This window comes from Odontesthes bonariensis, chromosome 21 (genome assembly GCF_027942865.1).
Source record: "Odontesthes bonariensis isolate fOdoBon6 chromosome 21, fOdoBon6.hap1, whole genome shotgun sequence".
In the NCBI taxonomy this organism is placed as follows: domain Eukaryota; kingdom Metazoa; phylum Chordata; class Actinopteri; order Atheriniformes; family Atherinopsidae; genus Odontesthes; species Odontesthes bonariensis.
The window spans coordinates 1,765,149-1,781,425 of record NC_134526.1 but is presented as its reverse complement, the minus strand read 5'-3'; the positions used below and the strand labels follow the sequence as shown (position 1 = coordinate 1,781,425).

Sequence of the window (16,277 nt, the reverse complement as noted above, 5' to 3'; positions counted from 1 at the left end):
CAGCAGCTTTTTGGGCTTAACGGGTTCAAACGTTTCCAACCATCCGGACAAACGTGGCTTTGATTCCACAAAGTTTGGACTCTGGCTGAGGGGTTTTTAGCTGCTCCTGCAGCGTGGAACCAAACCGAAGACATCTGCACTGTGAGGTTCCACAGGAGTTCCAACATCCGGGGGGAGGAGCTCCACCATCCAATGGGAGGAGTTCCAACATCCGGGGGGAGGAGCTCCACCATCCAATGGGAGGAGCTCCACCATCCAGGGGGAGGAGTTCCAACATCCGGGGGGAGGAGCTCCACCATCCAATGGGAGGAGCTCCAACATCCGGGGGGAGGAGCTCCACCATCCAATGGGAGGAGCTCCAACAACCAGGGGGAGGAGCTCCACCATCCGGGGGGAGGAGCTCCACCATCCAATGGGAGGAGCTCCACCATCCAGGGGGAGGAGCTGGGAGTAGACCCGCTGCTCCTCCACACAGAAAGGAGTCAGCTGAGGTGGTTCCTCTGGTTAGGACGCCTCCTGGGAGGAGGCCACGGGTCAGAACCAGAACTCTCTGGAGGGGTTATACACCCCATCTGACCTGGGAACACCTCGGGATCCTCACTGGTTGGTTTAAAGTTTTACCTGCAACCGTTCCCCACATCAGGCTCCATTATCTCGCAGAAAACTGGGTTGATAATCGATAAGAAACAGATCGATAAGCAGCTTTGGTGTCAGTAAACCCGTACCGCAACCTAACCGAACGCCATCAGGCGCGGATCGTACGTCCCGGCCGGACGCAGGTCGGCGATCCACGCTTTAACACGCCGGGCGACGCCCTCACACAGCCGCCTGGAGGACGAAGAGGCCTTCCTCACAGTGCTGATGTCACTTCCTCACAGTGCTGATGTCATCGGTTTTGTTCAACACTGCTCAGTGAGTCCAAACTCTGACAGAATCTAACACACGATGCATCCCTTCAGTCTGTCCCTGCTGATGAAGCAGCCCCCCCCCCCCCCTCCCCCCCAACTGACCCCATGACCTCCCCCTCTGCTCCCACTTTGTGCTGGTCCCAGTCCCCCCCTTCGGGGCTGATACTTGGATCACATGGGTGGGTTTACACCCAGCTGTGTCAGTGCAAGCACCCATGCACCCCTCCACCTGCTTTATCCTCTAACCACTCGCCTCCTGTATCCCCCCAGCTCAGACCAGCACAGACTGGTACAGACCAGTACAGACCGGTACAGACCAGTACAGACCCGTACAGACCAGGACAGACCAGGACAGACCAGTTCAGACCGGTACAGACCGGTACAGACCGGTACAGACCAGGACAGACCAGTACAGAGCGGTACAGACCGGTACAGACCGGTACAGACCAGTACAGACCGGTACAGACCAGGACAGACCAGTACAGACCAGGGCAGACCAGGGCAGACCGGTTCAGACCGGTACAGACCGGTACAGACCGGTACAGACCAGTACAGACCAGGACAGACCAGTACAGACCGGTACAGACCGGTACAGATCAGTACAGACCAGTACAGACCGGTACAGACCGGTACAGATCAGTACAGACCAGGACAGACCGGCACAGACCAGGACAGACCAGTACAGACCAGTACAGACCAGGACAGACAAGTACAGACCAGGGCAGACCAGGGCAGACCGGTTCAGACCGGTACAGACCGGTACAGACTGGTACAGACCAGTACAGACCAGGACAGACCAGTACAGACCGGTACAGACCGGTACAGATCAGTACAGACCAGTACAGACCGGTACAGACCGGTACAGATCAGTACAGACCAGTACAGACCGGTACAGATCAGTACAGACCAGGACAGACCGGCACAGACCGGTACAGACCAGTACAGACCGGTACAGACCAGTACAGATCAGCACAGACCAGCACAGACCAGTACAGACCGGTACAGACCAGTACAGACCGGTACAGACCGGTACAAACCGGTACAGACCGGTACAGACCAGTACAAACCGGTACAGACCGGTACAGACCGGTACAGACCGGTACAAACCGGTACAGACCAGGACAGACCAGTACAGACCGGTACAGACCAGGACAGACCAGTACAGACCGGTACAGATCGGTACAGACCAGTACAGACCGGTACAGACCGGTACAGACCAGGACAGACCAGTACAGACCGGTACAGATCGGTACAGATCAGTACAGACCAGTACATACCAGTACAGATCGGTACAGACCGGTACAGATCAGTACAGATCAGGACAGACCGGCACAGACCGGTACAGACCAGGACAGACCAGTTCAGACCGGTACAGACCAGTACAGACCAGTACAGACCGGTACAGACCGGTACAGACCAGTACAGACCAGTACAGACCGGTACAGACCAGTACAGATCAGCACAGACCAGCACAGACCAGTACAGACCGGTACAGACCAGTACAGACCGGTACAGACCGGCACAGACCGGTACAGACCGGTACAGACCAGGACAGACTAGTACAGACCGGTACAGATCAGTACAGACCAGTACAGACCGGTACAGATCAGTACAGACCGGTACAGATCAGTACAGACCAGTACAGACCGGTACAGACCGGTACAGACCGGTACAGACCAGGACAGACCAGTACAGACCGGTACAGACCAGGACAGACCGGTACAGACCAGCACAGACCAGTACAGACCGGCACAGACCAGCACAGACCAGTACAGACCGGTACAGACCAGTACAGACCGGTACAGACCAGTACAGACCGGTACAGATCAGTACAGACCGGCACAGACCAGCACAGACCAGCACAGACCAGTACAGACCGGTACAGACCAGTACAGACCGGTACAGACCAGTACAGACCGGTACAGATCAGTACAGACCGGCACAGACCAGCACAGACCAGTACAGACCGGCACAGACCAGCACAGACCAGCACAGACCAGCACAGACCAGCACAGACCAGCACAGACCGCTCTGAAGGGGACCAGACGTACAAAAACCTTTTTTTCCTGAATGTTTTCTTCCAAAGAGACAAATTAAACTCAAATTTCTTCTCGTGGAATCTTTGATTTCTTCCCCTCATGGCGGCGCTGTTGCCTCACCGTACGGTTAGCGCCGGCCTGTTCACCACAATCAGGAGGTCGACACGTGCTTACGAGCCTCCGGAGGACTGAAACTACCAACTTTAATCTGGAGATACATAACCTGCTTATTAATGACCATAAATGCACTTAAACAGAATTTAAACTGTGATAAATGGATCATATGTATAAGGACATTTTAAACTGTTTGTTTATCTTTGTGTTAGTCAGTCATTGGGTTTTCACTCATTTGAATTTATTAATCTTTTGTTTATTTCTTTGCTTTTATATTTAAGCTGTTCAACACATTCTTGATGAAATCATCATGTTTCACATTCGTACATTTTTGTGTTACTTGAGTTTTTATTTATTTCTGTGCTTCACTGTGCAGTCAGGTGGAAGTTTTTAATTCAGTCAGTTTACAGAATATCACGAGAAACATCTACAATCTTTCTGTGAGTTTCTCCTGGTTTTCTTTGCCACCTGAATGTTTGTTAATATGTTTGCACAACAAATGTTATGGCACTTTCATTCATATGGCAGCACATTTAAAATAAAACTAAATGCTAAAAGCTATACACTACTTTTGGATTCATTTTTGGATTCTGCGTACAAATGAGATTAATCGTGATTAATCAGGGAAATAATGTGATTAATTAGATTAAGAACTTTAATCGTTGCCCAGCCCTAGCTTTCAACCTTCCTCATTTAAGTTTGAGTTGATATAAGTTGTATTTAATTAATTAGTTATTATAATAAAAGGTGACACAGTCAAACAACACAACAGGATGACAACCATAAGGCAGAGACAGAGATTAAAGTTGAATTTACTCAAATATTTGGTCAGGTTGCACTCGTTACATCAACATGGACGGTGTTTTCTCACATGTTCAGTGCATGTGGACATATTTTTGGCACAAATTGAACCTCATTCAGAGAAGTAGGCATGAAAGACTCTTTGAAAGTAAAATTGGAGCCTGAACAGCACAAAGAAATGCGTCCGTTGGAGTCGCAGATGCGGCTTCTGAAGAGCTCTGAAAGGCTGTTTGTTGTGAGGAATCGTGTGTTAAAACCGAGCTGAAAGGAGTCAAAGTGCCTGTTCACATTGTGCAGGTTATATCAGAGCGGCTCTGGTTACAGCAGCGTCCTGCAGCACTGCACACACCCCCCAGTTACAGCCTCACTGACAGGAATACAGTAAGTCAGCTGGTTATGGCTGGAGCGCTGGTGCATGGCCCCCTGCTGGTCAGATCGTGTTACTACACATGGAACTGATTAAGAACAGACAAATGGAGGCTTCTCCTTCCTTTTTTGTGTCGGTTTTCATGCTGAATCTCCTCATTATGAAATGAGTAAAAGTCTGTTTATTTGTAACAAAGCAGCACATTTGAGTCTTTTCAATCGGGGAACATAGAGGAACAACTCAGTCTGTGTGACATGTCTGTTCATTTAGGGCCAACAGATCAATAAAGCTATTCAATGAAATTAAAATTAAAAAAATTAAATTCATCTTCATTTTTTCTGTTAGAAAACTATCACACAATAATGTTCTATGGCTTTAACTAAGGAAGATGCATGTGCAATTAAAGAACCAAATGTATTCACCTCCATTAAAGAACATTGGACAGTTTATTTGGCAAAAAGCTTGTTTATGATCCTTTTATTTTTCTACATGTTCGGGCTGGATCAGTTTTTCTTGTTGCTGTGTTGGTAAATGATCTCAGAGTCTCTGAATGTCTCTAACGTTGAACATATGTTGTGCACAGCTGCAGTTATGTGAAGTATTACAAAAGTTTTGGAGACATTAAAAATCATCAGTCCTCAAATCCTCAAAGGTCCCCTTGGCTCCTTTGGCTCCTTTGGCTCCTTTGGCTCCTTTGGCTCCTTTGGTTCCTTTGGCTCCTTTGGCTCCTTTGGTTCCTTTGGTTCCTTTGGCTCCTTTGGCTCCTTTGGTTCCTTTGGCTCCTTTGGCTCCTTTGGCTCCTTTGGTTCCTTTGGCTCCTCTGGCTCCTTTGATGCCTTTGGCTCCTTTGGCTCCTTTGGCTCCTTTGGCTCCTTTGGCTCCTTTGGCTCCTTTGGTCCCTTTGGTCCCTTTGGTCCCTTTGGTCCCTTTGGCTCCTTTGGTTCCTTTGGTTCCTTTGGTTCCTCTGGCTCCTTTGGTCCCTTTGGCTCCTTTGGCTCCTTTGGTTCCTTTGGTTCCTTTGGTTCCTTTGGTTCCTTTGGCTCCTCTGGCTCCTTTGGTCCCTTTGGCTCCTTTGGCTCCTTTGGTTCCTTTGGCTCCTTTGGCTCCTTTGGCTCCTTTGGTTCCTTTGGTTCCTTTGGTTCCTTTGGTCCCTTTGGTCCCTTTGGCTCCTTTGGTTCCTTTGGTTCCTTTGGTTCCTTTGGCTCCTTTGGTCCCTTTGGCTCCTTTGGTCCCTTTGGCTCCTTTGGCTCCTTTGGTTCCTTTGGCTCCTTTGGCTCCTTTGGCTCCTTTGGTTCCTTTGGTTCCTTTGGCTCCTTTGGCTCCTTTGGCTCCTTTGGCTCCTTTGGTTCCTTTGGTTCCTTTGGTTCCTTTGGCTCCTTTGGCTCCTCTGGTTCCTGTGGCTCCTTTGGCTCCTTTGGTTCCTTTGATTCCTTTGGTTCCTTTGGTTCCTCTGGCTCCTTTGGCTCCTTTGGTTCCTTTGGTTCCTTTGGTTCCTTTGGTTCCTTTGGTTCCTCTGGCTCCTTTGGCTCCTTTGGTTCCTTTGGTTCCTTTGGTTCCTTTGGTTCCTTTGATTCCTTTGGTTCCTTTGGTTTCTTTGGTTCCTTTGGCTCCTTTGGCTCCTTTGGTTCCTTTGGTTCCTTTGGTTCCTTTGGTTCCTTTGGTTCCTTTGGCTCCTCTGGTTCCTTTGGCTCCTGTGGTTCCTTTGGCTCCTGTGGTTCCTTTGGCTCCTCTGGCTCCTTTGGCTCCTTTGGCTCCTTTGGCTCCTTTGGTCCCTTTGGCTCCTTTGGCTCCTTTGGTTCCTTTGGTTCCTTTGGTTCCTTTGGCTCCTTTGGTTCCTTTGGTTCCTTTGGTTCCTTTGTTTCCTTTGGCTCCTTTGGTTCCTTTGATTCCTTTGGTTCCTCTGGTTCCTTTGGCTCCTTTGGTTCCTTTGATTCCTTTGGTTCCTTTGGCTCCTCTGGCTCCTTTGGCTCCTGTGGTCCCTTTGGCTCCTTTGGTTCCTTTGGTCCCTTTGGCTCCTTTGGCTCCTTTGGTTCCTTTGGTTCCTTTGGTTCCTTTGGCTCCTTTGGTTCCTTTGGTTCCTTTGGTTCCTTTGTTTCCTTTGGCTCCTTTGGTTCCTTTGATTCCTTTGGTTCCTCTGGTTCCTTTGGCTCCTTTGGTTCCTTTGATTCCTTTGGTTCCTCTGGTTCCTTTGGCTCCTCTGGCTCCTTTGGCTCCTTTGGCTCCTTTGGCTCCTTTGGCTCCTTTGGTCCCTTTGGTTCCTTTGGTCCCTTTGGCTCCTTTGGCTCCTTTGGTTCCTTTGGCTCATTTGGTTCCTTTGGTTCCTTTGATTCCTTTGGCTCCTCTGGTTCCTATGGTTCCTTTCTGTTTTTATAATCGTTCTGAGACCTTAGAGGAAGATCCCCAAACATTTGGGCCCTCCTGCTCCTCAGGCTTCTGGCAGCTTCACACTCAGATCAAAGTTCTAATTGAGTTTGGACAGTTTAACAGCTGTTCATCACCTGATTCCAGCCAGCGAACATCAGTGAGGAGAAAATGCTTTAAATGGATTTACTCATAAGAACTCATTCACAGCACGCAGTTATATCTGTATGATATTCATAACACCAAGTAGCTTCAGCAACAAAGAAACAAGATGTTTCATGTGATGTTTCATGTTTTCCTGCATGTAAAATAACAATAAAGATCAGTTGTGGGAGTAAAATAAGGGTGAGACCCTCTGTTTTCATGACATAAATGAGTCCACTGACCACAAATGCTTCTTTGTTTCCTTCCAGCTGATCTGTGAGGAGGAGGAGGAGCTCTGAGGAGACAAAGATCAGACGTCTTTCATCGTTCAGCTTCAGCTTTGTTGGTGTTTTTGTGGAGTTAACAGATCCGAGGCCTGAGCTGCTTGTGAATAGCAAACGTGTTTTTCACCAAAGTGCCTTCAGGAGTTTTTTTCTGTTTTGTCTGGAAGTTTTTCTGCGGTAAACTGGGAGAGCCGCGTGGACACAAACTGTTTGTAGTTACCTCTGAAATGTTAAGTCTGACAGCAGTTCAGCCCGTGTTTAGTCTCTCACTCTTAAGTCGTAACATCCTGCAGCCGCAGGTCCAGTCCAGTCCGGGCTCTTTTAGTTCTCCTCAGTTTGTTTTAAATGTAAATCATGAAATAAATGTGTGAAGCTGTGTACATGTTCTTCATCGTTTCTGTTCTAGAGTGCAGTTTTTGTAAAGTGTGGATCATTAAAAGAGACTCTGGTCACATCTGCAGCGTTTTCCTCTTCATTCAGTTAAAAACAGCAGCTTCACCCCCGATCACACGTTAGCTGGAAACAGTTCAGCGGCAACTGTCTGCGAGTGGCCTCCCACGGCAGCGTTGGCCCCGGCGGCGTTGGCCACCGGGGCCGACGCTGGGGCCAACGCCGCCGGGGCCCGACGCTGGGGCCAACGCCGGGGCCGCCGCCGCCGGGGCCCGACGCTGCCCGCCGGGGCCGACGCTGCCCGCCGGGGCCGACGCCGCCGGGGCCGACGCCGCCGGGGCCGACGCTGCCGGGGCCGACGCTGCCGGGGCCGACGCTGCCGGGGCCAACGCTCCCGGGGCCGACGCCGCCGGGGCCAACGCTCCCGGGGCCAACGCTCCCGGGGCCAACGCTGCCGGGGCCGACGCTGCCGGGGCCGACGCTCCCGGGGCCAACGCTGCCGGGGCCGACGCTGCCGGGGCCGACGCTGCCGGGGCCGACGCTGCTGGGGCCGACGCTGCCGGGGCCGACGCTGCCGGGGTCGACGCTCCCGGGGCCAACGCTGCCGGGGCCGACGCTGCCGGGGCCGACGCTCCCGGGGCCAACGCTCCCGGGGCCAACGCTGCCGGGGCCGACGCTGCCGGGGCCGACGCTCCCGGGGCCAACGCTGCCGGGGCCAACGCTCCCGGGGCCAACGCCAATCCATCAAAAGCCGCAGGCAGGTGTAGACCCAGAAACTGAAGCTGGACATCCTCCACACATCGTGACTGTAGATACATATGGCGTGTTTCCACTATGCAGTCCGGTACGGGCCGGTTCAGAGCGGTACGACTGAACCGACCCGTAACGGACTGCATAGTGGAAACGAGGCTATAGTTGTGGACTCAGCTTACTCTCTGTGGGGAGCCAATGCTGAGGAAAGATGGGGGCCTACTTTGACTCTGTGAGTGGTCTGTCCTCCATTGAATCCGAGTCTCCGCCGTGGTCCCTGCAGACCTGTTGGACATGGACCTGACTGCAGTCTGAGGCTCTGAGTTGGGCAGCAGAGGGCAGCGTTTCTCTGAGCTGGAGCCTGAACTGTGAACAGTTCCCCTTTTTAGGGTGTTATCCTCCTCCAGTTTTACACTGCTCACAGAGCTGAAGTCCAACAAACACACAGAGATCGCTGAAGTCCATCAAACGGGTTTTATTGATTTCAGCGTCTTACAGATTCAGAGTTGGGAGCAGGAGAAGCTGCCTTCATCAAATCAAATCAAATCAAATTTATTTGTATAGCACATTTCATGTACAAGCAATTCAAAGTGCTTCACATAAAATAAAAGCATTTCAGCAGGGAGTGGAAGAAGCATTACAAATACATAAACGAATATAAAGAGAAATAAATAAAATCATTTAACCCTTTGTGCGGTCTTAACATTGTGTTTACTCCCTTTGTCCTACGGGTCAGAAATGACCCGCCCTACCAAAGCCCCAAAATAAAGCAACTTAATTGAATTTTAAATCCAAAATCTATTTTGTATGATGAAACCACCTGACAATCAGCAGTTTTCAGGATTACACTGACATTGGTCAGTTGGACCAACAGTTTTCTTGTTTTCTCAGTTTTCTTTTACATAATAAAGGTTTATTATTGCTATTATATAAATGTGTAAGTAATTACTTCTGAATTAATTATATTGAAAGGGAAAAAAACAGTGAACTTTTTTCTGGTGTTTAAATGTTTTTATAATTCACGGGTCAAAAATGACCCATAAGACAATCTTTGTACCCTAGTGGTGTACAGCCCACATGGGAACTTAAACAAAAATAAAGTGTGACTTTTTCTAATGATGGGGTCCCTTTAGGAAAAGTTATAAAATTTCAAGTTGGAAAAAGATAGTTTAAGGTATTTTTTCTACAGCTAAACATGGTCGTGGGTCACTTTTGACCCACAAGACAACGGGAGGGTTATACCCATTTTTATTCCCTGGCTTTTAACCCAGCATGAGACTCTGTTTCTGTTATTATGGGTCTCAGCACAGAGAACAGCAGATGTTCAGATACTCATTCTTTATAGGGTTGAAATGTATTTATGTGTGCCAATGTCGAAGGCATTAGACACACATCTTACTCCTGTGCCAGACTCTTATTCTTCCGTTTCCGCCATAAAGTTCGGCGCTACTAGTCTGGCAGCGATACTCCGACCGACATAAAAATCACACCGTTGCGTTCGTATCGATCGGGAATGGTGTGCTATTTCGTTTGGCTCTCATTAGTCAAAAGAAATTCCGGTAAAGTGGGAAAAAGTCGGAAAAATGCGGATGGGAAAACGCATGGAAAATTTTAAAAAAGGCCATTTTGGGCCTAAACGAGCTTGAAAATGGCCTTTTCAGAGGGCTTATAACTCAGCCATACAGCATAGCACAGACCTCATTCAAAGTTTGTAAGTGACACGAGACTCTGGGCTTTAACTGAATCGAAGGGTTTGTATATATCTTATACGATTTTGACACAGCGGCAGTTTACATTTTAGGGTGACAACATGTCAGGTCCTGCGTCTCTCCCACTCTGAATTTGAAATTGCACCGATTCGTCAAACAAATCTCTCTCATGTCTGAAATATCTGGCCAATCTGGACAAATTTTATCACAAAACGTAGGCATTTTTGTCCTCTTTCACACAATGTCACACTCATTGACCTCTGCCACACAGATTTATCACAAATTGCCTCTGAGCGCAGAGAGTCGTCCCTCCAACTGACATTCCCTCCATTATAAATGGCTAAAATCATAAAATCAATGTGTAAAAAATATTTTAAAACTGCCATAAAAAACGAGCCCCACTTGGTAGCCGAATGAAAATTACATCGCTGGCTTCTGCCGTCCCTTGGGGCGCTCACGGTACAAAAATTATTCGGATACGACATTTACTTTTCGAGCTGTGACCGTTTGTTCGAGAAAGTAGGCGAAAGTCCAAAATAGTCAAATTTGACCAGCCTAAGTCTGTGTCAGTTGGTGCAGCAGCTCGCGTGCTGACGAGCTGTCTCCTAGCAACAAGCTTTAACAGCCTGCTCTGGGCTGAGACTGCTTATGAGGGCAAAGCCAAGATGGATGCCAAAGTGTAGCCATTTTGGGCCTTGCACATGCCTTATCCAAATACCCACAATGCAATGGGAAAATGCATTGAAAAGCACTTAAAGGAGAATTCCGGCAGTTTTACAAACATATCCCATCTGTTGGAGACCAAGGAAAGTTTGCCAAAGGGAAAAACGCAAGAAATTTTCATGCCCGCTGTGCAAAGTTGTCCGATTGCGCTGATTTCCATGAAAGCGGGCTCTATCGGGAAATCTTTTAACCTTTCCTGAGGCTCTTAACGTGTATCAAAATACTTTTTACCGAATTGGCCGTGGTGTCAGTAGCAATACAATTCAACCCAGGGGCTAACCATACCGTTAGCTAGCACAGACATTATACATTTTGAGATTTCAAAAACAGCGCACTTACCTTTCTCAGCTTCCGTGTTCCACAGGCGTGCGCACAAATTAATCGATCGCCGAATTAAATTAAATCGCCGAATTGATAAAAATGACATAAATGTCTCCCCCATTTATGGACTGGCAGAGGTGCAAAATGGAATGGGAAAATCGATTGAAAAGCACAATATGAGGCCATTTTGAAAATGCCATTAAAGCTGTATTTTAAACAGGACCTTGATGAAAAATGACATAACTGTCTTCATCAGACCTGTCTTAGGAATTTTGGGCCTAGCAGAGGTGCAAAATTTAATGGGAAAATCGATTGAAAAGCACTTAACGAACCAAAAATGCCAAAAAATGCCCTGTTTTGGAGGCCTCATAACTCAGCCATACGACATCACAGAGACCTCATTCAAAGTTTATATGTGACAGGAGACTCTCAACTTCAACTAAACTAAACATTTTTTTTTATAGGGCGGGCAGTAGATTGGCACCCATCAAAATTTCTTCAGAAATATTCTAGTTTTTATTGTTTTAACCTTGTAGCACCCAAGCATATGAATAATCATTGAAAAAAAATCATTTTGGCTCTTCTTGCATCCTTTTGGGTGGGAATAAACCAATATTTTTGGCATTTTTGGAATTGGGCTATTTTTGATCATTTTAGGCAATGTTGCATATTTGCAACTGTGGGCTTTCCTGATTAATTTTGTAAAAATACAATTTGGAGACCTGACCTCCCATTACCGCTGTGAAAGGTGGACAAAGCAGACCACACCAAACGAGACCAGAACCAACTAGAACAGAGCACCGCAAAGCAGAGTGTAATTCACTGAACCAAGAAAATGATTGCTGTGACAACTGTCGGCACATAAAATGTAATGTAAAAAAATATTACACATGAATGTAAATAATGTATGTCAATTTAAAAAAATCAAATAATGTAATGTAAATAAAAATATAATGTAAATAAATAAAAATTTGTTGCATATCTGCAACTGTGGGTGCTACAAGGTTAATATTGTTATTATTTTTTATTGTTCTTATGTTTTATTCCTTATATTTTGTGTTGTTATTCACTTTGTTTCGGCCTCGGCTGTTTTAAAGGGCTTTATAAATAAAGTTGAGTTGAGATAAACGTGTTTCGTGGCTGTTCGTCCGGTTTCACATGGACAAACAGCCTCTGAGTTCCCCAGAGAAACTGTCCTCAGTGTTTGGAAACTGCTCTCTCATTCACAGAGGAAGCAAAGTCACTGCGACGCTGAAGGACACACGCAGACGAAGCTGCTGTGTCATGCGTGTGCGTGCACAGCTGTATAAGTAGAGGCATGAGTGTGCGGACATCCAGATCAGCTGCTGCAGACTGCAGGTAACGCACCGCACCGTCACCATGACAACGCCTCCAACGCTCTGCTGGTCACAGATCAGCCCTGACTGCACCCGGCTGAAGCTGAGACGGCTTTAAATGTTTATTTCCAGAGAGTTCAGTTTGATCTTTAACTTTTGTCTTCTGTTGTCTAATTAGAGATCAGCCGGAATCTGAGAGGCCTGAGAGACCTGAGGACGGAGCTGTGAGAGGCCTGAGGACGGAGCTGTGAGAGGCCTGAGGACGGAGCTGTGAGAGACCTGAGAGGCCTGAGGACGGAGCTGTGAGAGGCCTGAGGACGGAGCTGTGAGAGGCCTGAGGACGGAGCTGTGAGAGACCTGAGGACGGAGCTGTGAGAGACCTGAGGACGGAGCTGTCCTTATTTACTTTACTTTGGTTGTTAACATTATCCAGAAATAATAATTTGCCGTTAGCACATTTTGAACTGTGCATGTATGTCTCACTCTATCTGAAACTAGATGTTTCTGGATCACACTTCTCCCCTAATGTTCCTCCTCACAGTGTTGTCAGCTCAGTCTCCACCTTCACGGATCCCCTGCCCATCATCCGGCTGATCGTTCCCTCTGGACCACCCTTTGTTTCCTTGAGCATCTCTGCAGGTCTGTGGTTCATTTTGACCTTTAAAGACCTTTTTACTGTAATGTGATTTAGTCATTTTAATGCTGCCGTTAAAATAAGGGCCAGCGGCTTGGGGTCCATCGCTGGTGGGTGGAGAGATGACGCAGTTTTCACCTCGTTTCTGTCACACAGAACCGAGAACATCTCTGTTCAGATTAAATCTAAATCCGTTTTCTAACTGAAACCAGAACCTCACAAAGCTTCAGTCTTTAGTGCTCATATCCGTGAGTTCTTCTGTGTCAGATGAGTGGGATACTCCTGATATTACGTGGGAATAACAACTGAATGTATCCACACCGAGCTCAGCGCAAACTATTAAATAGTTCTAACGTAACAAGTCTGTCCACAAAATGTTTGATTCTAAAATTAAAAAATTTGAATGCATTTTTACAGGATCCCATAAGAAATGAAAGAAAACGTTTAAAGGGACAGTTCGCCTCTTCTGACATGAAGCTGTGTAACATCCCATATCAGCAGCATCATTTCTGAACATCTTCTTACCCCTGCTGCGTCCTGTGAGCAGAGTTCCAGCCTCGTTTTGGTGTTGATGAAGGTAGTCCGGCTAGTTGGCTGGGGTTTAAAAAATAAAGCGTTTTGCTTCTCAGAACAATATGCGTTCAACAGAGTAATACATTTGCATCACAAAATGGTTCTCCAGGAAAAAGTCAGACCTCACAATCTCTTGGCCCTATTTTCTCTCCCTTCGTATCACTGCCTGCTGTGCAGACCGAAGTGCAGTAAACAGCGTAACAGGCGCGGCTGTCGGCTGTCGGCAGCAGGCAGTGATACGAAGGGAGAGAAAATAGGACCAAGAGATTGTGAGGTCTGACTTTTCCCTGGAGAACCATTTTGTGATGCAAATGTATTACTCTGTTGAACGCATATTGTTCTGAGAAGCAAAAGGCTTTATTTTTTAAACCCCAGCCAACTAGCCGGACTACCTTCATCAACACCAAAACGAGGCTGGAACTCTGCTCACAGGACGCAGCAGGGGGTAAGAAGATGTTCAGAAATGATGTTGCTGATATGGGATGTCATACAGCTTCATGTCAGAAGAGGCGAACTGTCCCTTTAATCTCAGGTTTGGATTTATTGAATTATTCTTCATTTATTTGGATTCCAAAGTAATTTAAAAAAAAACACCAGAAACACGTAGTTCAGTAAAAACACGAAGAACTTTCTTTCCTGGTATCTATGTCTTGCATCTCGTCCACATCTTCAGTGGGACGCAGGATTTATTCTCTGTGCGTTTATAATGGAATCGGCTTCGTTAATAACTATCAATCTTCTCTGGTTGGGTGTGAAGCCGTCCCGTGTGACTGATCTGATCTGATCTGCTCTGGTGTGTGTTGACAGTCATGGCGTCGGCCGGCGTGCTGCTCTTGCTGATGGTGTCCTCGTCCCTCCTGGTCTGCAGTGGTACTGCACCCTCCAAACAGCAGATCATCAAAGAAAAAACAAAGGACTTTTTAAAAGCTAATTTAGACAAGATTAGATTAACAGTCGTACCTTTTCTTAGCCTGATACCAGTTGCTGGGGTATTTCTAAGTCCTATTGTTAATCTTGTCCTAATGGGAGTCGGTGTAGCTGTCAAAAAAAAATCAGACTTAGAGACTATAACTGAGATGTTTCGCAGCCTTGATTCTAAGCTGAATGAATACCATGTAGAGCAGAAATGGGACACCTGGGCCAGTGGTGCTTACCACAAGCCAGAGATCAAGATTAACACAGCCTGGAAGGAATATCAAACTCTGACAGAAACTCTGAAGGCAACCACTGACAGAGCCGTGATTAAGAGACAAAAGGATCATTTCATAGAATTTTACAAGAAGTATGAGTCCGCCACTGAAGTCTTACATCAGCTGCTGACAGCTAAAGGAACCACTTTCATCACCAAGATTGGAGACGTGCTGGCTGAACGTGTTCACTGTCATGAGATAGAAATTAGAGCATACACAGTGTTTATCCACGCTCTCATCTTTAAGGGCAACTTGTTAAATATATTGTACTACCAGATGGATGAAATAAAGTCTGACGCCAGGGTTAATGCGGCAGCTCAGACTGCATATGATGCAGGAAAAGCCATGTTTGAAGTCCATAAGAAATGCATCTCCCAGAGTATGACTTACGTAGTAAAGGATGTGGAAAAACTTATTGATGGAAGCAAAGATCTCAGCGAACTTGCAAAAGATATCCGTAAGTTTCTGGAGAAAAATTACGAAACATACGACTGGATGGTTGTTGCCATTAAAACCAAAGATTCTGGACACAACAAACTTAAACACAAGAATAAACACGCGTTTTTCGGATTCACAGAGGTGACCAAGGGGGCTGTTAGCGTAGCTGTGGCCCGACAGGTGAAGGGGGCTCACACCAAGGCAGGGGACGCGGGAAAAGCTATCGCCAGGTGCTTAAATGCAAAAACTAAGTGTGATGACGTTCCAAAGAAACTCAGTAACTGTAAAGAAATGGCAGCAGGAAACATTCAGGTGGCTCAGACGTACACTGCGGTCCATGCCTTTAAGAAGGACGGACAACAGAGTCTCTCAGGCGTGAAAGAAGACGAGGACGACATTATTCAGGTACCTGAATCTGCCCCCTACTATCACACAGGAAAGTGTGTGAGAAACGTGCAAGATCATGGAAGCTACACTGTCATGGTTAAAAGCGACAAAGAGATGATGAAGGATATCTGCGGAGGAGTGGACTGTGGTTCACACGGCAAGTGTGAGGTCATACCACAAACCTCCGTAGGGGTCTGTGAGTGCCAGGACCAATACTATGGAGAGAAGTGTGAGGGCAGTTTAGATCAGTACAAAAGAGAATTAATGAAAAGAGCTATAAAAGTTACAGACTCTCGGTCTCATTCAAAGAGCAGAGGCCCATAACTTATGCTAAAAGGTGCTGGTGCCGACAGGTTCCTCCTGCTGTGTTACTCCCTGCTGCAATGCTTTTATTTTATTTAAAGCACTTTGAATTGTTTGTACATGAAATGTGCTACAAATAAATTTGATTTGATTTGATTTGATGAAGGCAGCTTCTCCTGCTCCCAACTCTGAATCTGTAAGACGCTGAAATCAATAAAACCCGTTTGATGGACTTCAGCGATCTCTGTGTGTTTGTTTGACTTCAGCTCTGTGAGCAGTGTAAAACTGGAGGAGGATAACACTCTAAAAACTTACTAACTCAACTTAACATGTGGCTAAAAAGGATGTCAGATGAGATCATCTTTATTTTTCAGACACGAACACGGTACCGTGCACGACACATGACACAGAGTTCATGCCAACATTTCCCACCATCTATAACACAACACGCACTAATCAGTGAAATTACAGGGATATAATATTCAGTAAAATATCAAAAAAGAC

At 46.8% G+C, this 16,277-nt stretch overlaps 2 protein-coding genes across 3 annotated transcripts in view; both read left to right on the top strand.

Moving 5' to 3' along the window:
* The window catches only part of LOC142371743 (uncharacterized), a 43,874-nt gene extending 36,398 nt beyond the window's left edge, over positions 1-7,476 (top strand). For both annotated transcript variants that reach the window (XM_075454477.1, XM_075454478.1), the window contains one exon: positions 7,004-7,476. Coding sequence is in view for 1 of the 2 variants with exons in the window: in XM_075454478.1 (XP_075310593.1) it covers positions 7,004-7,007 (4 nt within the window). In the remaining variant the exon portion in view is untranslated. The remainder of the gene's footprint in view (positions 1-7,003) is intronic.
* LOC142371848 (uncharacterized) lies at positions 7,246-15,997 on the top strand. The gene is made up of 5 exons (XM_075454592.1): positions 7,246-7,317; positions 7,583-8,165; positions 12,427-12,472; positions 12,790-12,887; positions 14,263-15,997. Exons 1-5 carry the CDS (start codon positions 7,246-7,248, stop codon positions 15,792-15,794), a joined length of 2,331 nt encoding a protein of 776 aa, XP_075310707.1. The 3' UTR covers positions 15,795-15,997.
* Positions 15,998-16,277: the final 280 nt, after the last annotated feature.